This window comes from Siphateles boraxobius, unplaced genomic scaffold, assembly GCF_051911475.1.
Source record: "Siphateles boraxobius isolate OS27281-9 unplaced genomic scaffold, OSU_SipBor_1 5, whole genome shotgun sequence".
Lineage (NCBI taxonomy): Eukaryota > Metazoa > Chordata > Actinopteri > Cypriniformes > Leuciscidae > Siphateles > Siphateles boraxobius.
Window position 1 is genome coordinate 9,000,758 of NW_027509141.1, and position 23,483 is coordinate 9,024,240.

Consider the following 23,483-nt stretch of genomic DNA (forward strand, 5'->3'; position numbering starts at 1 on the left):
TGTGAGATCCCTTTAAGAAAATATGGCCAACAGTATACCAATGAAAATAATGAAAAATATTATTAGCCGTAAAATTCAAGAAGAAAAATGTCACATTAAGGTCTCTAATTTTTATGAAATATTAGTTATTATATTGCAATCATTAAAAGGTATTTGGTGAAGTTATCAGAAACCTGTGCACGTGCATCCAAAAATGACTTCTGCAATGAAACAGATTTGCCCTGTCAATATAACGTCCGTATCACGTTGCGCAGTTGTTCTTTGTAGCTCCGCCTATCCATTCGAGCTTGAGGTCTGATTGGCTAAAGCTCGATTGTGTTTTTTCATCAGTTTAAACTGAGGTCAGTCAGTCTGGAAACAGCGAGACGAAGCAGGTTAATGCAACTCTTGAACTACTACATCATTCCTGCGAGTTTAAAGTGTTTTGGTCCGTTGACGACATCGTTTAATCAGCGCTGCAGGGAAAATGAGACTTCGCTCGAGAAATATTTTAAATGAAAACCCACCGACACCGTCCCGCCGCCGTCGAGCCGCTCCGGAGAGCCCGAGCCCTCAGACTCCGCTGGTCAAGAACCAGGTCAGTCCTGCTGTATTGAACACTAGATATGAAAACATAACAAAACTTAACTTACGTGTGTTTGGTGTGATTGAGTATGTGATTGCGCGTTATGAGTGATCTGCACTTGGCTGGTTAAGTTAGCATGATGCTAACTGATTTAAAGCAAGAGATATTCGGACCGAAAATAAACAACGTTAATATAATAATGTTTAATCAAAACATTAAATACAGAACAGGCTATCGTTCATATGAATAATAATGATCGGTGCTGCTGGTAAAAGTTTCTCATTGCTGTCCCAGATGTGTTTATGGACAGGGCCTGTTCTCACTGTGTGAATTAGCCAATAAGATTTCAGTATTATTGAATCGCAATGGGAAGTTGTATCTCGGCCAATCAGCTTCTCTGTATATAATCGACGGAGCACGTGGATCTTGTAGTTATTATTGTTTATTAAAACACAAAGTATATTGATTATTAATAATTTCTGTAATTTTGATATCCAAAAGGTAAACATTTTAAGTTTTTTTTTAATTGCATTTATTCATATGAAATGTGTACCATTTCTTTATAGGTTTATTAACTGGCTGTTTTTTTTTTCATTTCATTTCGTTTTTTCATTGCTTTAGGATGTAGTAAATCTTCTTCAAGACTGCCCGAATCTGGATCCTGATGAAGTCCCAACAGCAGCCAAACGTCCACGGAGGAGGAGAAAAGCTTTATCAACTGTTGACAGTAAAGGTACACCATTTTGTTTGACAAATTAATGTTATTTAAGAGTCTATTAATGATTATATTGTATTAAAAATACAAAAAAGGTGTATATAAAAAAATGTGTTTTTAGAATCAGATTTCAAGACTCCAGTCCGTCACCTCCGGGAAAGGCATTCCTTATTGAATCCTGCTGCTCGGAGCCTCTACTCTCCTACAGTTCACTTTCTCACACCACCAAGAGACAGTGAGTGCATTTAAACTTTTACATTTATAACTTACTCGAGTCATATGCAAACGAAACTATAAGATATATAATATCTTACATTTCTGACAGCCATGGATTGATGCACCGATACCATTTTTTCAGAACCGATCCGATACCAAAAATTCTGAGTATCGGCCGATACCGATATCAGCGCAGTGATTTAAAAAAAAAAAGAGAGAGAGAGAATTTCTATACCTTTGTGTGTTGAACTGATAATTACTCTTTTGTGTGTTAAACATCATCATAAAAGCAACATGCAAAAATGATGTGATCATAATCTATGACATGATTATGATACATTTAGTGGAAAATTCAGTGGCAAAAGTTACTCTAGAAAAATCATGAGTGCACAATAATTGTATTTAGGGCTGGGACAACGTGTCGACGTCATCGTTTACGTCGAAGCAAAAAATACGTCGACGCAAAATATGCGCGTCGATTCGTCAGAACCAAAACAAAGATCGTGGCGCCGGAGAGTAGTAGCAACACGAGTGGCTCCTCAGACTTTCAGAAGTCTGAGGCTGATTATTATACCGGAAGCCTAATAATCATGAATGCACTCCGCTATCTTTTAACCTTTTTTACAGTCTATGCTTTTAACACATCTCCGGTGAACGGCTTCTTCACGCAAAAGGAAAAAATGTCATGAAGCTCAGTGAAATGCAGCGACCTGTGGCATTTCCTGATGGATAGAGGTTGTTTCTTAACTTCATTTTATACGTGCAATTCACACAAGCTCTAAGCGCGTGCGAGACTGCTGCAAGTATGCGCTTATAGCTATTAATGTCCTGAAAAATACATGGAGGACACTGACAACGCACTGACAGACAGGACCAAGAAGGTAACATTTAATAAAGTCTCAACTTTCAAACTTGGTCAGTCAAAGAAAGTTAAATCATAAATAGGCCTACTATTTTGTGGCTCTTTAATGTGTCGTGACAGATTTTACTTTTTTTCAGTAAACTAGGCCTATGTTCAAGGTTTCAATGTTTTATTGAATGCTACCCCTGACTAAGAATGCATTAGGCTACTTTGCATTTGTATAGTCTTGTATTTTGGATTTTTAAGAGCAATAAACAAATATTGCAATGTTAAGGAATTCATGTTTTTTTCATTCAGATATGTAAATCAACATGTAAAAATTTGCTATTAGTCAATTAATTGGGAGATAATCTAATCGGACTGAAAAATGAACCGTTAGATTAATCGATGCACGAAAAAATAATCGCTAGATTAATCGTTTAAAAAATAATCGTTTATCCCAGCTCTAATTGTATTAAATCTAAACATGGTTTTCCTGGACCTGGAATTCATCTTCTGATTTTAAGCTTAATAAAGCCTGAACCTAGTCGTCGTTCCATCGGTCGTATTTTTTTAACTCCATTGTTGGTTCGAATTGCAATCAACTCTTACTGCACGCAACGCAACAGATTTTTAAAAATGGTGGATGAAATAAAATGCTGCGTGGAGTCAACCAATCAAAATGCAGCATGAACTCAACCAATCAGCATGATCAGCAAGTCATTAGGCCTTAAATGGCATTACATTTTAATCCTACAGGCATTAAAAATGTAGTTTCAAAGAAAATTTTATATTATCAATTTATTTGAATATAGCCTTCATTATTAATAGTTCGTGGTGCCCGCCAAAGGCAAAGTCTGCTGAAAAAAAAGTCCCATAGGCTTAACATTGGCACAAAATGTGTAAGATCATATCTTTGGATCAGAAGGTCAGAGAGACTTGGGGTTGGGCTCATTTGACTCGGCCAATGAAGTAGCCAATAAGTACCGACATAATTTCATAGCCATGCCGTAGCAACCAGTTACAGGACCCTAGCAATCATTAAACAACATTAACAAGCAAAATCTCCACACCAGAACATTGTAGAAACACAGAGTTGGGCTTTTTTGACTCAGACTGGCAAACAATCTTTAAATAAACCCATCAACTGTATAAGCAAACCCTAGTAACCATAAAGAGTACCCTAGCAACCGTACAAATAAGCTATATCTCAGCATCAGAACATCGTACAGACATTGAGGTGAGCTTGTTTGTTTTCGGTGGGGAAACCAGTCTGTAAATATCACCATGGTAACTGTGTAACCACCCCCTAGCAACCGAATGCCGAGTTGTGGCACTTCAAGCACCACTTTAATTTTTTTAATTTGTTGCCCTGATTACACGCACTACGCACGAATACACTGCAGACTCACTCTTGCTCGTATATCCAAGGTAAATCATCAACACTATCATCCCTTACATGCGTTTTATTTAACTAAATACATCATAATCGGCTAAAACGCATGCGCAGGATACTTTTATTCCTCAACAAGTGCGCACCCGGGTCCGTGTTGCTTTCACATACACGCGAACCGCAGCACGGTTCGGGAGCAACTGAACTCAGACCAGGTAGTCTCGGGTTTGGTACCTCAGTGCCCACCTGGGTCCACATGACAGCGCTCACATTTGCGATTTTTCATGCGAACCGTGCCCCGTTCCGAACTAAACTGCCATCGTGAAAGCCCCCTCAGAGTCTGACAGGCAGCAGCTGTCAATTAATCCGTAACTGCGGATCTCAGGTTCACGCCCCAGCCCTGCTCAGCCCCGCCCTCGGTTCGTCCCCTCTATCTCCGCTATGCTCTGCCCACTTTTCTAGCATTTTTCAAATATTGCCAGTGGGTGGAGTCAGGTATTCTTGTAAAAACAGCCGGTTATGTTTCAAGTGAAACTAACATTTGGGTGTATCAGTATAATGTATCTGTGCATTTGGCCTTAAAGTGACAGCCGCCTAATAAACCCACCTGCTGCTCTGTGTCATTAATGTGAATCAAACAAAAGAGAAAACTCTTGGCTGAATAACTTTTTTTTTAAATCTTAATAAGAATTAAAGCTACAATATGCAGGATTTTTCACCACCAGGGGTCGCTAACCTCTTACAATAACAAAGGCGTATATTGATGACGTATATTCCACATTAAGCTGAATTATGGATCTTGTCGTCAAGCTGATGTATCTTTTATGGATGAGTGAATACATTGATGATTTTAATATGACTGTGGTATGAAGCAGGGCGCGATTGCTAGATGTATACCAACGCGAGTCCCGCTGATATAAAGGACTAAGGACATTTCATTCTACCAAACTAAGTTACACGCAAGTGCTGAATTAATACCCACACAGGTCAGTTTATTAGACATTTAAACTTGAGGTAACGCAGCGCTGTTTCACTTGCTCTAACAGTTTCACTATCACACTAAACGGCATTTGAGTGTGTTGAATGTTGTTAGTTAGGTTGTTTGTTGGCTGTATGAGACTAACAGTGGGCTAGATCAACATTAGAATAACATACAGATCATATTCTAACATTTCATCATGTTGAACTAAATAACATTGATTAATTTTATGTACATTTGCTCACCTGTCTAATAAAGTACATGCAACACATCGCGTCTCTGTCAGGCCGAAGTTAGTCGCGGACGTGGAGCTCTCGGCATCTCGAAAGATGTTGATCTTCGTTTTAGTCCTCTTTTTGTCTCAAGGTCTGCTTGCCATGGTCCATAATGTTTGAACAAAACAACAACAGCGTGAGCGTTGTCCTGCTAGGCATAACGGGCATAACCCAGTTGTCCATGTCTGTCGCCATGGTTACTATGGCAGTGCGAGGTCAAACCTGGCGGAAACCGAGGGTAACGCAGATATGACGTCATTGACTGACGACTCCTCACCCCTGCTCACACGCCCCGTTTCCTTGGTTAAAAGCGCAATTTTCTCTCGATTTACAAATAGTTGGAAATGTTTGGGATATTGTAAGTAATCAACTAAACAAAGTATATAACATTGACCTAGTGATTTTTGGATATTTTACAGCAAAATTCTTACATATTGTACCTTTAATTTATATTTAATTAATACAGGGAATACTATACAACATTTCTTTACATTAGATTATTAAATGTCTGTACTAATTCTTAATAGTGACACCAGACTACATGCAAACAAGACCTTAATAAATGTAACCTCAAAGAATAATTTTTTCATATGGTTTAAATGTTAGTTTCTGCTCTTCCCTACAGTACAAACCTCTTTGGATGTGTCTGACCTTTATGATGAAACACTTTGTTTGTACTCTGTATTTTTAAACTAAACGAGTATGAATTTCCAGATATCTTGTTATTTGATTTTGTGTAACAGTAGTTTTTTATTTTAATAGGTGAGCATCCAAACACAAGTCCCATCTTCAGTCCTGAACACTGTGTGTTTGGCTACAGCGCTGCCAGCCCTCTCTCAGAGGATGAGGAGAATGAGGAAGTGTTTAGCCCGTGAGTCTCTTCTACAAAGGAGTTTTTGTGGCTTGTACAATTCAGACTGATTGAAGTGATTCATCTGTGGTTTAATCTGATTCTTGTCACTGTTTTTGTATCAGCTTCACATTTATTAAGAACATTCCGAACCGTTCACAACAGTCCAGGCCTGTCTCAGCAGTGCGGGACATTCCGCCAAAGACGAGGAGCACACCTGCTGCTACCCTGGTGCTCGATTTGGTAAGTTATCTTCCCTCTTACCAGCTCAAAATCATTACTTTGGTCAACTCAACATTATAGTTAAAATGTCACTGAACTGATTGAATTACAGTTCATTGACTGAATAATTCCAAACTGTTGGAGGTTAATGGCAGGGCCATTCATTAAATCAGATGGACCATTAGCACTCCCTTGTTTAGAGAGACGTTTCAACAACTAGGCCCTGTTTACACCTGGTATTAAGATGTGTTTTGGTCGATCGGATTACAAGTAGACGAGGGAGACGCATAACTGTTTGCACCTGGTATTTTGATCCGTCTCTTTCGTCCACTTTTAACCACTTCTATGAGCGACAACACTATGAAAGCAATCCGGTCAAATGCGTTTTCGACTACCTCTGGAAGTGGACGAGCTCATAACATTTTAGACCCTGTTTCGATCAGTATTTAGCGTCGTCCACTTGTTATCCGATCGACCAAAACGCATCGTAATACCAGGTGTAAACACACCCATAGGTAAATGAAGTTGAAAAGCTGACTAGTGCACTGATTGGATTGAGGTTTAGAAGTGACTGGTTTGATTCTTTGGATTTTATTTTTGTACAATTCTAGGATGAAACGCTCGTGTTCAGTTCACTCAATGTGATTGCTGACGCAGAATACACCTTCAGTACCCGCTTTCAAGATCACAAGTACAAGGTTGGTGAAATTTTAACATGTAAATGACATAGGGCTGCACGATATTGGGAAAAAATTACATTGCGATATTTTATTTTTCTGCGATATATATTGCGATATGAAAACAATTTCACCCAATGACTTAAATAGCTTTCTTTGGAAAGAATGAATCATCTGAATGACTGGGGTGATTTTGTAAAGGAGTAAATCTGCATAGATTCTATTAACTAATGTAGTTAACTAGAGTTTAATAAATGGAACCTTATTGTAAAGTGTTTCCGATTTGTTATATCTCGTGAGTTCAGTGTTGGACAGATAAGTTGTTTTAACCATTCATTAAAGTGAATCGGTTCAAATGAATCATTAGTTTGCGAATTGGAGGTGTCATTAACGGACCACGGCACACGTTGTGTGATTATCCCGGCAGTTAGGACATCGCACAAGATTGGTCTCAACACAGAAAACATTTCATCACTGGATAGATTTTTTTTGTTTTGTTTATTGAAAGTGTGGTTTATCTGAATGTGTGGAACGCTTTTCAGAGAATATTTTTTTTAGCACAATTCACAACCAGCGGTAGTTCAGGAAAAAAATATATCCGAATGCTTCACCTGAAACTTCGGTCTTCCGACCTTTTACCATTGTGTATTCTCAAAGATATTCAGTCAACTCAATTCATTAATATGCGCGAGGGAGGGTGAGAGAGCAAGACAGTTTGAAAACGGTGAGAGTGCGCGCGCGACCGGGGCCCTCTCTCTCTCTGCTCGTTCTCTCAGTTTTGCGCAGCAGTCAGTCATCTATCACTCACCGGTCAAATAAGGCTTTGGCGGGACAAAAATATGCTTTGGCGGTCGCCAAAAATTGTTCAATGGAGGAAGGGCATTCTGACTTTATTTTGAATTCTCGTGTTCGTTCAAGCTCAGAAATAAGAGAAAGACCACTGATCTGCCCGGCTCACAGAAAACAACGCGCAAGTTCCAGTCTTCTTACGCTTGATGTTTAAACTGACAGGACTTAAAAACACATGCAAATGATAAACTTTCACTATATGATGGTTAAACTTTGCAATTAATCCGGAGCTGCTGGCCCGTACAGATCATGAATCACGGATCAACTACTGTACGACTTAGGCCTACATCGCAACATCCTGCGATGTGACTATCGTGGATGCGCACATCGCGATATCGATGCTAAAACGACACATCGTGCAGCCCTAAAATGACATGACATGTACAATCACAACGGAGTGATTAGAACATTCGATGCGTCACATGATGAATTGCTAAATTAAAATTAGCTTTCACGCTTTGGCTGGCTCTGACCATGTCCATCTCTTAATCAGGCCAAGCTAAAGCGTGAACGCAAATTTTAATCTTATAACTATTTATATATAGTCAAATCGACAGCTGTTCAGTGTTTTCATCCAAATAATGTTTATTTTAGATTTCAGACCTTAACAAACCATAAATGTTTTTTGTTTATTTAAAATACACTGTCGATAGTGTAAGGGTGGATTTCCTGCAGGGGTTCAGGCTGCAAGACTGCCAAATGACTAAAGAAACGTTGTCAGCAAGATGGTAGAAAACTGTTTCTTGTCACATTGCAAAATTATTTATTTACCCCCAACAATTCTTGCTCCCCTCGTCTCCCCAACCTTTTCCTCCTGCATAGTCTGGTTTTCTTTTTATCCTTTTTGCTGCAAATCAGCGCACAGACAATTTGGATCGCAAGCTTCATTTTTAAAATTTTTAAAATCATTTTTAGGCAAGGCAAGTAGACCAGACAGAAGTTGTCGGCAATTCTTTCTTTTGTAAAGTCATGCAGTTTGAAACCCCCTGTTGCCGATCCATCGTGCAGTGTGAACACAGCAGCAACTGAATGCTACCCCAGATAAACGTGCAGTGTGATAAGAACAGTGACCTGACTACTTTGGCTCGGTTTTATGCCGAGTTCACACTGCACGATTTTCAAAGTAAAGCGAGCAGAGTAGTGCCGTGCCAAGTCGTACCATGCAGTGGAAAAGTTTCAATACATTCATATCTTGGAATAATGGTTAACATCCTCTGACTTTCATGAAAAAGTTTTGGCATTTTCCTGTTCTTGAAGTGTGATGTGATTAACTAAACATACTTTCACAGGTCTACGTGATCCTCCGACCATATGTGAAAGAGTTTCTACAAGGCATGACCAAACATTTTGAGGTAAACATTGTGAAGACTGACAGAGTGTCTGGAATGATTTTTTGAAACACTGGCGGACTGTTCACACCAAGACGAATGTCCGGTGCTAGAATTTGGTTCAATTAAACATTTTAATTTGAATTAACAGCTGTTAATACTTCTATTCAGTCCTCTACAGATATTTGCATGTCATTACTGTGACAGATTTGTGAATGAAGCTGGCCAACCAATAAGATATGCATTTTGGTCACAAGCCCAAAGCTGCTTTTGTTGCATAAAAAAAAAACCACCATACAATTCTATGATAAACACTACGCTGAATACAAAATGACTTCCAGAAATGCAAAGTTACATAGCGTCAGGATTCCTATACATTTTCCAAAAAGTCTGAGTTAGATGTTTGCTGCTTTATCTGTTGCTGGTTTCAGTGACAATTGAGTAAACATTAATTTAGTGTAGTTCAAAAGAGGCTCAATTATGGTAAATGCAAATAGTTTTGCATAAATGTGAACCTTGAATTCACTCAATCGTGTTCGACAATCATTAAACGATCGCTAAGCTTTTGACATAAAAAAACTTTGCTTGTATTACAAAGGTATTTTTTGAAATTCTTAACTTTGTATTTTAGAAAACTGAATAGGGACAATTTTTTCTTCTTCTTCATGCTTATCCTGGCCTAAAAATTACTCAAATCAAATTGCATATTTTTCCAAACTTCATAGGAACCCTGTTGGGTGCTTTTCCATAAGCGCCACCTACTGTCAGAAAGTGATTTTCATTCTGCTGTGCTGTTTTTTTTTTTTTACACATTAGTCTACTCTGAACAGATAAATCAAATTGAATGTTTGTGCCAAACATTTGTGTTGTTGTGGCTGGCTTTAATTGTCACCAGTGAGAAAATCTATTAATAAATCTGTTCTGTCTTTTTCTTTTCCAGATGTTTGTTTACACCTCTGCAAAAAAGGAATATGCAGAGAAGATCGTAGATATATTGGACCCTAATAAAAAGCTCTTTAGGTGAGACATTTTACACTTCGAATCCCATATGCCCAAAATCATCCTGGAGATGGTTCCCAGCCAGTATCTGGAAACCTGTCTCATAACTCATAACAAAATTTACCTTGAAGGAAGCATGAGAATGTAATTCTGTGTTTTTCTTATTTTTAAGACATCGTTTGTATCAGGATGATTGTGCCTGTGTGCTTGGACACTACATTAAAGACTTGACTGTTTTGGAGAGAGACTTGTCAAAGACTGTCATCCTGGACAACGCCCCCCACACCTTCCCATACCACGTATGTTTGCCTTCACCACCTAGTGTGCAGGAGTCTTTTCTCTGTGAAAGTGTTTGTTAAACATCAGATCTAACTAGAGCTGCACGATTAATTATTTTAAAAAAGCTATCTCGATTCAACCCCCCACGTGATCTTATTCTTAAATGACAACTATTCGGCTATGTCTATTTAAAGGAGACGTTCGGTATTTTACACTTAAAGCCCTGATAGTTTCTGATGAAATAGAACGGTTAAGATTGAAATTTGGAGAAATGCTGCTGGCCTGAGAATTTTCGGTTTCTGTATTAGTATTAGCCCCACCTCAACAATGGTTTCATAGGGGCACTGGAACAATATCATTCATAAAACGCATTAAACTTTAGTTTACAAAGACGTGAAACTCATCGAGTGGTCTGGGGTGTTCACTGATATTACCACAGAAACCTAAAATTCTCTGGACAGCAGCATTTGTCCAAATTTCAATCTTAACCATTCTATTTCATCTGAAACTATCTTAAAACAGGGCTTTAAAGGGTCATGAAACCCCCCTCTTTCAGCTCAAGTCCTAGCTCACAATCTTTTTGAAAAATGCAACTTAAATGGGTGTGGATGACTGAGAAGAAGGGAGGGAGTGGGTGTGGTGTGGCACGGCAGGGGAGAGGGGGAACTGTCATCAGCCAGTGGCCCCATGCATATCGACTGTCACTAAAAATCAGTGGTAAACGTGAGGAAATGCTAGATTTTTTTTATAGCTGGCAAAGTTAAAGTCTAATGAAATACACTGACACTTTATTATTGTCCTTTCAAAAGTAACTGAATGCCCTGCTACATATACTAGCCTACAGTAATCGTAATTCTATTTAAAATATATTAATGTACATGTCTAATTATAATGTCTTTATAAATATATAATTGTTTATATACACACTATAATGCATATATTTGAAAATAATTAATTTTCTGCTTAAAAAAACGTTCCGTGCATAGCCTATAGATCTTCGCGCCCCCTGAACCCCAATGACACATATTTAATTACAAGAATTAAGCATTCAAGTGATGTATTATCGAAATATCTACAATTTTTATAACAAGCGCTCATTTAACAAAAGCAAGTAAAATGACCAGGGTTACATTTTAGACACACACATACCTCTGAGGGGATAAATAAGTCCTCGGGACTTGGTACCACATTACTCGCAAGACGTAACTTGCATTGGTCATTGAAAAGGCCGAAGTGCACCATTCTCCAGTTCTCGAAGCTCTCTTGGGTAAAATGTTTGCGGCACACGTACAGATTAGATGTCCGATGGCCAACCAACCGCCAAGAGCCAGTCTAGCCCTGGCAGCATCGCGGGGAAATATATTCAACCCACTTTGACTTTTGCACCAGGAAAATATACACTTGCGTCCCATGATTGTCTCTCTCCTCTACTACGCGATATCACAGTTTGACATGTCTATCATTGGAAAGATCCACGTGGTGTCATGAATAATTAAGAGACAGTGTCTTCTCATAGGATATAAAAAATAGTCTCAATTAATAATTATGAGCGATTCAATTAATTGTCTCATTAATAATTATGAGCGACCGATGAGTCATCAACGCACTATACAGTGCTCTGCCACTTCACAGCCTGCGATGAAGATTTTAAACCCGGAAGACGAAAATAGCGGGGAAAAAATACAATTTAACCATTTTCACCCTACTATTAAATCTAACAGATGCTAACATTGTCTTCAATGGTGTTCTTTTTTTTCTTCTTTTTTTTCTTTTTTTCTTTTCTTTTTTTTTTCTTTTTTTTTTTTTACATTTTATTTATAGCAGTTTTTTATACAAACACAAAACATATCCAAGTCTCACAAAATGTTTACAAAAAGAATGTTATACATAAAATAAAATAAAAAACACCCCCATCCCCCGCCCCCACCCGCACCAGACAGAGAGAAGGAAATTACACTTTAAATCACTTAATCAAACTTAAAAAAAATAAAATAATAATAATAATACTTTGACAATGGAGTGAAGAAATAAAAGAGATATGTCATCCATATTACATATATGCCCAAACATATTTCAACTCTTAGAAAGATACTTAAGGAAGGGGCCCCAGACTTTATCACATTTTTTAGAAGCATCAGCTTTAGAAAAACGAATCCTTTCGAGCTTGAGGGCAGCAACCATTTCAGCCAGCCATTTATGAAAGCTGGGTGGTACAATGGACTTCCAGCCAATCAAGATCAACCTTTTGGCCACCACCATACCAAACATAAGAGACAGTTGTTGAGAATGTGTCAATGCTAATATAGGGTCAGAACACCCAAACAAAGCCAACTCAAAATCTCGACTGATTTCTTCTCCAAAAACGTTTGAGTACCACAAAAAAATATTATTCCAAAACTCAGAAATCTCGGGGCAAAAGTATGAGCATGTGTCCCATCAGAGCTCTGGCATCTGTCACATAATGGGGAAACTGAAGGGTAATTTTATTAATTTTAGATTTGGTATAGTGTAATCTATGCAACACTTTAAACTGAATAAGATGCAATCTTGCATTAATAGAGCAGTTATGAATTCGCTTCAGTCCTTCTTCCCAAATCTCATTTGAGATATTAATTCCCACGTCATGTTCCCATGCTACTTTGATGTGATCTGAAGAGACTGGAGAATGAGATACAAACAAGGAAAAAAACCGTGTCACCAACTGTTTGGCATTAGGGGGTTGACCCAAAAGACAATATATATTATGATCCTGAGGCAACTCCTGAAACTCATTAAAACAATGTTAAATGAAATGGCGCACCTGTAGATATCGAAAAAATTGTGATTGGGAAAGATCAAATGTTTTATACAAGTGCTCAAAAGTGGCAAATTTTCCATTTAAATAGAAGTCCTTAATCATAGTCAGTCCTTTACTTCTCCACAGTGAAAATACCCTATCTGACTGGCCAGGCAAAAAATTATGATTATCACAAATGGACTGGAGCACTGAAGGATGTATAATATTCAAAACAGTCTTCAATTGATTTAAAATTCTAATGGAATTGAGCACAACAGAATTTTTACATTGTAACTTCTTTAAAGATATAGGATTCGAAAAAAGAATAGCGGCAAGAGAGCTACCAGCAACTGACCGAGCCTCCATGTACAGCCACTTGGGTTGGGTGTCCATCAAGTTCCCGCCAGCTTGATCACTACTCCGCCAGAACATCATAGCCCTGGCATTAGCAGCCCAATAATAATGACGGAAAACAGGTAGCGCTAGACCACCCAACTCTTTCGGCTTCTGCAAATGGGCCTTAGAAATTCTATGCGCCTTATAACCCCAAATAAATGGAAAAATGATAGAATCTAATGGTTTAAAAAAAGAATGTGGCAAATATATAGGCAGGTTCTGAAAAAGATAAACAAAGCGAGGCAGAGAGACCATTTTAATAGCATTGACCCGACCAATTAAAGATAACGGGAGCTGTTCAATGGTGTTCAACAGAAATACCTCTGCTAAAATCTCAGAAAATTTGGTTTAGGGTTTCATGACCCTTTAAGTGTAAAATACCGAACTTGTCCTTTAACCTTTGCCAATATCAAACAAGAACATTCAAATCTGTGTTCACACCAAGGTTATTATAGTTTTGCATTTTTCATTAGTTTTTATTTTTATTTCGTTTTGAACTTTTGTTTTCAAATTCAGTTTAGTTTTAATTAGTTTTTAAAGTGGGTTTGCTAGTTTAGTTTAGTTTTTATTTTTTGAAAATGCTTAGTTTTAGTTTAGTTTTTATTAGTTTTAATGTTAGTTTTAGTCTTTTTTTGGATTTTGGGTTATTTGTCAGGGGCAAGATTCAAAAAGGTCAGAAAAAGAATTGTGTAATAATAACTCAACGAAAACATCATACAATTTTAGAAATATCTATTCAACAATAAAACCAGTCCATAAAATGTACATATGGGCACAAATATGTAAACAGTCTGCACAAGACTCCGCAGTAAAGTGCAAAATGTGTAAGTGACGTGTGCCAGGAAAAAAAACTAAATAGCAAATAGACTAAAGACGACATAAACTGCATTTCTAAATAAGTAAGAAATATTGTGTATTGCCTATCTTGCTAGGTAAGTCTTGCTAGTCTTTGTCCTATTTAAAGTAGGCAAATACTGAACGTGAAACAAAATCTGGAACAAAAAAGTGGATTAACAGTTTTCTAGCAATATTAATTATTAAAATTAAGCACAAAAAAAGAGTTCATACCCAAACAGAGTATTAAAAACCTCCTTGCAAGGTAAGTATTGCTAGTCTTTGTCCGATTTAAAGTAATACTGAATATGAAAATAAAAATTAAAAAAATCTGGAACAAAAAAGTAGATTAAAAATGTATTAAAACAAAAATAATACTCAAGAGTATTAAAAAACTCAAAATACATGAAGAAAATCATTGAGCAAATACAGGCTATTTGTCATTAAAGAGCAGTGAATTCTTTTCTCTTTTTATTTTGTTGTTTGATTGATATTAAGTGCACAGACGGCATTAGGTTTATTACGCACTGTCACTTTAAGACCGAGTGCAGATCCAATTGCACTGATGCACATCCGATATTCTCACAACTGTATGTTCTGTAAAGACATAACTGACTGTGTTTGCATGAATACTCTCCAAAACGGACATTTATACATAATGCTGTGTATTTGTCCATTCAGACGCGAAAGAGAGCTCAATTCAGTCCTCGCGCGCTGTATAGCTGTCTATCATTCGTCATATAGTAATAACACCTTGTTTTATTTTATTTTTTATAAGTTATGAGCTATAAATAATTAAAGTGTGATATTTAAATTACGCAATTGAAAGTGCGCAGCTCTGAATGCACGAGCTCTGCCTAGCACACACAAACTGACAGCTTTACCGCTTGTTTCGCTATTTGTTGCGCTTATCAAGTTAATGGTTACATTTCGGAGATATCAAGTAGCTATATAAAGCTACATTAAACTTTCCACACACATCGCAATGACGATGATAAATGTTATTTTTTATTAATTGACCCACGGATTATCCAAAGCCTCCGACTCCGCGGTATTAAACATATAAGCTACATATAAGGCACACTGTCTAACATTCGCACAACCTTTGAACTAAAAATAAAATAAAAAGTGCATTCATCTTTTGCATGACGCGGGCCATAAAATTAATGTCGGACCGGCTACTCATCTGTATTGAATAATGACATAACATTATTTAATATTTGAATCACAGCTTATATATTTGACATCGACAACCCAAGTGCATTTTACCTCAAATTTGCGACTAGTTAACTTTCTAAAGAAGGCGCAATGGCTTCTCGGGTCGACATTAACACACAGACAATAATGTATTCAGAATTAAAAATATTTTTGCACCACTTTTTAATGTGTGATTGTGTAAAGGTGTTCACGAGATACCAACCTTTCGCGAACTTGCTTTCAACGTCGAACCCTCGTTTTGATGGAGACGCGGTGTGCACGGAGGGGAGGGGCTGTGTGTGTGTGTGTGTGTGTGTGTGTGTATGTGTGCGCCTGTGCATGTGACAGAGAGACGGAGGGAGAGCAGGGAAAGGAAATGCAGCTGAACGAATACACTGCGTGTTTTAAATAGCGTTAAAAATGAAAGACCTTGACAAAGACGAAAACTAAGGACATTTACTCTATTATTTTATTTTATTTTAGTTAGTTTTGCCAAACACACATTACAGTTTTAATTAGTTATCGTTTTTTATAATGCCTCGTTTTTATTTTTATTTTAGTTAACGACAATGTTTTTTCCCACCTAGTTTTCGTTTTTTCGTTCGTTTTCGTTAACGATTATAACCTTGGTTCACACTGCCACTGACCCAGAGAGAGCAGTTGTCATGTTTAAGTATGAAACGCCTTCACAAACAGTCTTTTCAAACACACAGTATCACTATTCCTTTGATCACTACAATAATTCAAATGATCACAGAAGTACTGGAATAAAAGTTTATAGTTCGGATAAAAACACTGATGTTTAAGGCCTGGGACACTAGACAATTATCCAATCTTAACTGATTTTAAAACTGTCGGAGACAACAGACATAAAGGCAGTTTCAACCGATTTATAGGGGTTCAAGCATGTAGCGCTGAAACCCTATTGTAATTGTTACAATTTCCTTGGCAATTTTTTTTGAAAAACATACTTTTACAAACTAGTCCTAGGTTTTTGGCCCGATCGGAACCAAACCAGTGCAGTAAGATTCTCTGACTGAGAACAGTCTGGTTGCCAATCATTATTAAAATAAAGTTACAATTTTGATTCATGGTCTCTAAGGCCCTCCAAAACATTAAAAGTGGGAGGAGCCACTTTTACTAAAATGGCTATAACTCGTGAACGGAATGAGATATTTTCACCAAACTCGGCACTAGGGGTGTGAACCTACACTGGTCTCACGGTTCGTTTTGATTATGATTATCATGTCATCGATTCAGTTCACTTCGATATCTCGATGTATTACGATGCACTGCATCCTCAATTTTCAATTTTAAAAAGTAATGTGTGTGTGCGTGCGTGCGTGCGTGTTCGAGAAGTCGCAGTGACAGAAACAGTGACATTCCAGTTTAAGTTTCAAGGGAGTAAAGTCTGTTTATGCCATTAAGAAAATGAAATTCTGTCAAATTCATTTTGTTTTAAAGAAATGTTCTTTTAAAAGCAGCGCTCATTCATCGGTGTATAATGTTACCCTAGGGATGCGCGCAACAACCGCCGCCGAGTATGCTGTTGAAGGTGACGATCATCCATTTATAATCACGCGTAACAACACAGAATAATTGTAATTTGACCATCAGGTGCGGATACTTAAATCATAGAAAATGATTGGGGCGGGTGGATGATTTGTTTTTGGCTGTGGATTCGGGTGTCGTTGGAGCTCATCCGCGCATCTCTAAAGCAGTCAGACTCTGCTAGGTGTTAACAGCTCGGGGGGGGGAAACGGCTAACGTGGTTTATCAAGTTAGTGGTATTACTTCCTGCATATTCTATTCCAGCATGTCTTCTCCAGGTCGTGCTTACCAGGTTGTTCATAAAAGCCGAAATGTGCCCAGATGTAGGCTTTTAAAGTAGTTGGAGCATTTTCAATTACTCGCACTCGCGTCTCGCCTCCCTCTGTCATTGTATGCTACTGCGACAAAGCACATGTGCGATAAATGACGTCTAAAAAGCGTCATGACATTATAATCGGTTATGGTCTATTACTGAACCGATACCGAATCTTCCTTGTCTGCATCGCGATGCATCGTAGAAACGATTAATTTCGACACCCCTACTCGGCACCCGTATGCAAGAGCACATTCTGTGGTCGTGTGGAAAAGCATGCGGCGACTAGGGGGTCTCAAACATGGGGAAAAAACTTAAAACCGGCTATAACTACGCAACCTTAATTCTGATTGACTTGAAAATTGGCATGCAGTGTCTTCGTCCAAGGTGCGAAGAATGCCTTTGAGCACATTTGCGTATCTTGAAAAATGCGTCCGGCAGCGGCCAATGAATTTTGAGCAGCTGTCAGACAAGGTTAACGGAGGCCGATCGGAATAAAAACTCGCTGGGCCTGTTTGACTCTTTACTCGGGCTCTAGGGGCCTGTGAGAAATTCGAAAGAAATTGGCCACCAGGGGAGCGCCTTCGCATTTTTCATGTGCATAAAGGATTGTATACCACTCGATTTTCTCACACACCCACGACCTTCATACCACATTGTAGAACTCCTCATTCTTTGCCTAGGGTCGCCGCTGTCATTCGAATTATTCCTTGTAACCATTTTTTTAAAGTAATTCATTCTAATTAGTTAAACCATTTATAAAAAGTCAGCAGCAATTAATTTTTTTTTCAGAATCTCTAGTAAATTCTAGTAAAAAAATTGTATTTAGTTGTCTATTAAGAAATGGGGGAGAATTGTGATCTTTATTTGAAACAAAGAAAAGGGTGATTCTCAATGTATCCTGAATAGTGCAGCTTTAGGTCCAAGTATATCAGTGGAATGTTCTTATTGGATATGTGTTTTGTATTTTCTAGCTGATGAATATGATTCCCATAAAGAGCTGGATTGGAGATCAAGAGGACCGTGAGCTGCAAAAACTCATTCCATACATGGAGAAACTAGTGCATGCGGTGAGTTTTCCTTGATCTTTTGAATTAAGAGTAGATGGTAGGGGTGGCACGATCCGCTTTTTTTGCCTCCGATACCGATTCCGATACCTGGGACTCAGTATTGGCCGATATGATCCTATCCAATACTAAAATAATAATTAAAAAAACAGTGCCAAATTACCTAATAAACTGTATCTGTATGCCTCACTGTGGGGAAGAGACTGTGATTATTCTTTTGTTAAAGGCATCAAAGCTTGACTTAAACATTATTTTCCTGACTTTGTAAAACAATACAGACAAAATATATACTATATAATTAAAATACATTTATTTTAAAATTTTAAGCGCAACTTTTTAATGAATCAGCAACATATGATACATAGATTGGATAGAACAACTAAGGCTATCAATAAACTGCCATTGCGCAAAAGTATTGTAATATGAAAGGCTCCAATTCAGAGCGGCACGAAACACTTATGCGCATCCCGTGCGCAGAATGATGCGCTCGAAGCAACATGGAGTCAAGGCGCGCAGCGCGTCACATTGAAAAGTTCAAAGCACAAAAGTAAGAAATACATATTTCTTTATTTATTCATTAGTTTGAGCCTTTTAACAGTTTTAAATTTCAGTTAATGTGCGTGTGAAGAGCAATTATATCGCTCTCTACTCCAGTGTTGTGATCACTGATCAGTTGTGTTGTGATCTAACAGACACCCGGTTGAAAGTAACATGTGAAACTCCAGCACGTTAAAGTGCTTTTATGCAAACCATAGACCTTTATCTACATATCTACAGTGTAATAATAGGAACATTGACTCATCTTGTAGAGAGTTTAATCGTGTTGACTGTTTTACCCGAGCGCGACGCGCTGTTTGAGTGCTGAGAATGACTGACAGCCGCAGCTGAGGGAAGCACTTAGGTGAAGATTAATTTAACGATTTAAATCTGTACCTCACATTAAACTATATGTAATGGCTTCAGAAATCTTGGAATACAGTACACGAAAACATTATAGTGCTTTATAATGTTTTTGTGCCTTTTGTGTTGTATAACAATAACATACGTAGGCTATACAATATAGGATCAGATTTGGATGGTCTCGTCTGGCGATACCCGATCCGGCAAATATTGCTAGTATCGGAGCAATACCAATACTGAGTATCGGATCGGCGCACCCCTAGTAGATAGCATAAAACATACTGCAATTTTCAGATCTCCAAATTTCCTACCCAGTTCAAAAAGGCCACTTATTGAATCTTAAGTTGTGAATCTTAATTTCATGGTATGATCACCTACTACACAGCAGCAACATCTATTTGGTATCCAGTAGGGGTGCAACGGTTCAAATTTCTCACGGTTCGGTTTGTATCTAAGTTTTCGGTATGTGCTGTGTTCAGGGAAAAAAAGGACTACTGTCAAATAAAAAATAAAGAAAACAAGGACAAATAATCTAACTACAAGCAACAGCACAAATAAATACAATAGATGGAGCAAAGATGCAAATAAAATAAACGGTGCTTTTCAGTAGGTCTAGTAGGTCTAATATTAGTTTACAGGTACAGAAATTGTAAAATAACATTGCATATTTGACTGTGTAAATTAAAGATTAATCCTGATTAAAGATTAATCCTTATTACCGTTACAAAAGGTATTCAATCTAGGGCATGAGTGTTTTCTCTTTTTTTGTCTTTTGTTTGCTTAACATTAAAAACACAGACAGCAGGAATGTTAGCTTGCTGTCACTTTAAGATATAATGCACGGATCCAGTACACACTGATACTGATTGTTCTGATTATCCGTTGAATGAATTAATGAGGCATTTCTATTTGTTGAAGCGCAAGACTTGAAAGAGGACTCCATAATTGCGTGCTGTCTGAGACACACGGGTTTGCACACTTCGGATGAGTGTACACACACAATCTTCTCACAGCGCGTGCAAGTTCTCATTCGCGTCTTCTGGCTCTTAAATGTTTAAATTGGCAAGGCTTAAATGAGTGTTGTTTAAACCGATAGCTCCGGTGCTGGTCATGTCTCTCCTGCGCTTGCGTGCTATCAACACTCGGGTGATGGCGGCGTAAATGACTGGTCATATTTGAGCATGCGGCACTCGCATTGAACAAAGTTTACAAAAAGTGACACTCTTTTTGTCCACGTTTTTTTCTTTCTTTATTTTTTGATCATCGCTGCTGTAATGTGCTGTGAATTCAGAATGTGTATCCATCGACAGAAACATGCATGTTTTACACGTTATTTTCAATAAACCATATTAAAGATGTGTCGTCAGATTTAAGACGAACCGCGGTGCAAGTGCGTGCCGAACTGTGGGTAGAGAACGGTATGGTTTGAAATTTTTTTTTTTTTTGCCGAGAACCGTTACACCCATAATACCCAGTAGGGCTGTGTATCACCAAGAATCTGACGATATGATACGCATCACAATCGAGGGGTTATAATACAAAATGTTGCGATACTTTAAGAAATGCAGTATATTATTATAAAAATTAAATACATTTTTAATCTTAATATATAAATATGAAATATTATACAATATTTTTTGTTAGGAAGAGGATTTAATTTTAGAAAAATTGCCAGAAAGAACACCACCATAAAACCTAAGCAAAAGATATATTATATTTAATTAAAACAGTAGGATCTGCATATTGTCCTCTTGTGAGCTTGGTTTGCTAATGCTAAAGCTAGCAATGCACCCTTGCGATTCTCCACGTCACTGTTTATGTTCTGATATAACACTGCCACTTAGCGGGCGAGTTTAAGCGGAACATCAATACAGTGTATTTGAGAATTGATACAGTAACGCCAAACATAATATTGCGATGTTCACATGTATACAAAAAAAATGTATACCCCTAATATCCAGAAACTTGGCCAATCCAGTCATGGTAAAATAATTTGAAGGAAGCGGACTACATACTATTGTTCCTGAACACTAACTAACAGTAGAGTCAAATATGGGAAAGACACACCTTGTGCTGTTTCTGGTCTGCATCCTTAGAGACTAGTGGTGGATCCAAACGGCTACAATTCAGCATGGATTTTGTGAATCTTTACAGTAAGGCTGTTATTAAAGGAGGGGGCAGGTTTTGGGACAAGATTTAAAAGAAATTAATTTATATTATATTTTGTTCTAAACACTTGCTTTATTTGAATTAAAAAATGTAGTAATGATGAACTTGTTTTTTGATTGTGTTTTCAGGATGACTTTAGAAATGTCTTAAAGAAGAGAACGGACCACTTCCACAGGCTGCTTTCTGAAGACTAAAACCTGCATCAAGTGTAATTACATGTACAGCCATCCTAATAAATGCAGTGAAATTACCAGGCTACAATCTAACAAAGGCTAAATTTGTAGTATGACTCTGGTATAATGAAATTGTTTATTTGGTAGAGCATAGTCTTACAGTTTCACTTTTAATCACCCTGGTGATCAGCTGGTGTTCTGACCCATTTTGAATATTAGGACTAGAATTTTGCCTTTAATTTATTGATGAATCTTGAGATTTGTACAGGTTTGTGCCATTTGGAAGAGTGTTTTCACACTTTCAAACTGTTAAATTAATTTCAATATGTGTTGTACTCAGAAGTGTAAAGGACAATTTTCAAGAACCATTAAAAAGAAAAACATTAGTTTTTCCTGAAAATCTTTTGGTCTGTAAATTGATCAGTTTTGTGCAGAATTCCACCCCAAATTCTTCTAAGTGATCAGACAGATGATAAAATGGCTGGGAAAAAAAACGTTGGTTTATAATCTGGAATGGGTTGCCTTTATTTGGGGGGAAACTAACACATTTTCAGAATGATTTCTGACATTATTCCCACCCTTTCCAGTGGTACAGCTTCAAGTCTGGCTGCCACCATTCTCATCCTTCCGTATCCTGCAACTGGGGCCCAAAATCATTATAACTCAATGCCAGTATAAATAGTGACCCACCATACAGTGCCATCAGCCTCCACATCTCTGCCTCCCACTGGCTGTTATTCTACCATGAGAACTTGGGTTTGCTGCTGGTGACTTTACCTGGCTACTTGAAGTGGGAGGCAATCGGACCGAAATGGGTACGACACATTTGATGGCATGGAACTGTTGGGGAACACAGTTTGACCCCAAAAATAGAGACCAATATGTGCAATGATGACCAGGGGTCAAATTTGAAGTTGACGACTTCTCCACACTTCCAAAGGCGTTCCAGCCTTATAGGATACCGAAAACCATTATACCTATGCTTATAGGTATATGGAAGATCAGTTGATATCATATCTACAGGTTCTGATAGGTTAACAGTACAGATCGTTCTAGACATTTCTAAACATCGGAGATGTCCTTTCCCTGCAATGTTGCATCAAAGCACATAAGTAAAACTTGATCTGATATAAACTTTAACATTTTAACATATAGTTACCAATGTTGCTGTAAAATCTAAAGAGTTACAAATGGCAGGTATGCATATGTGTTAGTGGATTCATGTGGTGCGTTACTGACCTTCATGGCACAGTTGTCTTTACAAGTCTCATACAGCTAACATGAGAACAGCAAAATAAATAAGAAAAAATCGTCCAACTCTTGATCCATTTGATTGAATTATCTAATTCATTCATTACAAAGCATGTCCTAAAGGATTGCTGTGCAAACCAAATCACCTTTCAAACACAAAACACTGATACTGTAAATGCATGGCAACATATCTGTTCCCAAACCCTCAGGTTTGACATTGTTAGGTAATTTTCTCTGATGTATATATTTGTATTAAATTGATTTTTAGCTTGTTCCCAATTTATTGTCCACCCTTGTGATTTTTTTTATTACTTTCCCTTTAAATGAAAGTAGGAAAAGTTAAGTGACATAATATCATAATGCAGTCATCACTTCTTTGGAGAGAAAACAACTTGGGCGAGTGAGTGACATCTTCGATTATTTTAACTGTCTATTTTTTACCTCTTTTGTCTTTCAAATTTGATGTGGTCAACCTTAGTACGTCTACCCTGTTAAGGGAAATATAAAAAAAAAGTTAGAAAATCATATTTTTAAAATGACAGTTTTGAAATAGCATGCCATTCTTCATTTAATAAACCTACTATGTTTGCTTCGTTTTGCTCAGACATGGTACAGTAGCTGATTTAAGATCAGAATGTCCACACTGTTAAATCAGAGGATCTAACAGA

At 37.6% G+C, this 23,483-nt stretch overlaps 1 protein-coding gene across 1 annotated transcript; it reads left to right on the forward strand.

The window, feature by feature from the left end:
- The first annotated feature begins 311 nt into the window (after window positions 1-311).
- Window positions 312-23,094, forward strand: ctdspl3 (CTD (carboxy-terminal domain, RNA polymerase II, polypeptide A) small phosphatase like 3). Its single transcript, XM_077202687.1, has 11 exons — window positions 312-577; window positions 1,187-1,298; window positions 1,402-1,515; window positions 5,747-5,855; window positions 5,960-6,077; window positions 6,668-6,754; window positions 8,872-8,934; window positions 9,851-9,930; window positions 10,082-10,208; window positions 18,230-18,325; window positions 21,520-23,094. Exons 1-11 carry the CDS (start codon window positions 467-469, stop codon window positions 21,583-21,585), a joined length of 1,083 nt encoding a protein of 360 aa, XP_077058802.1. The 5' UTR covers window positions 312-466; the 3' UTR covers window positions 21,586-23,094.
- The last annotated feature ends 389 nt before the right edge of the window (window positions 23,095-23,483 follow it).

What these genes read in the sequence shown, in the direction of transcription:
- ctdspl3 (XM_077202687.1), top strand. Translation starts at nt 467, where the DNA reads ATGAGACTTCGCTCGAGAAATATTTTAAATGAAAACCCACCGACACCG. An exon ending in TCTCACACCACCAAGAGACA is followed by an intron (nt 1,516 to 5,746) that starts GTGAGTGCATTT and finishes TTATTTTAATAG; the next exon opens with GTGAGCATCCAAACACAAGT. An exon ending in TGGAGAAACTAGTGCATGCG is followed by an intron (nt 18,326 to 21,519) that starts GTGAGTTTTCCT and finishes TTGTGTTTTCAG; the next exon opens with GATGACTTTAGAAATGTCTT.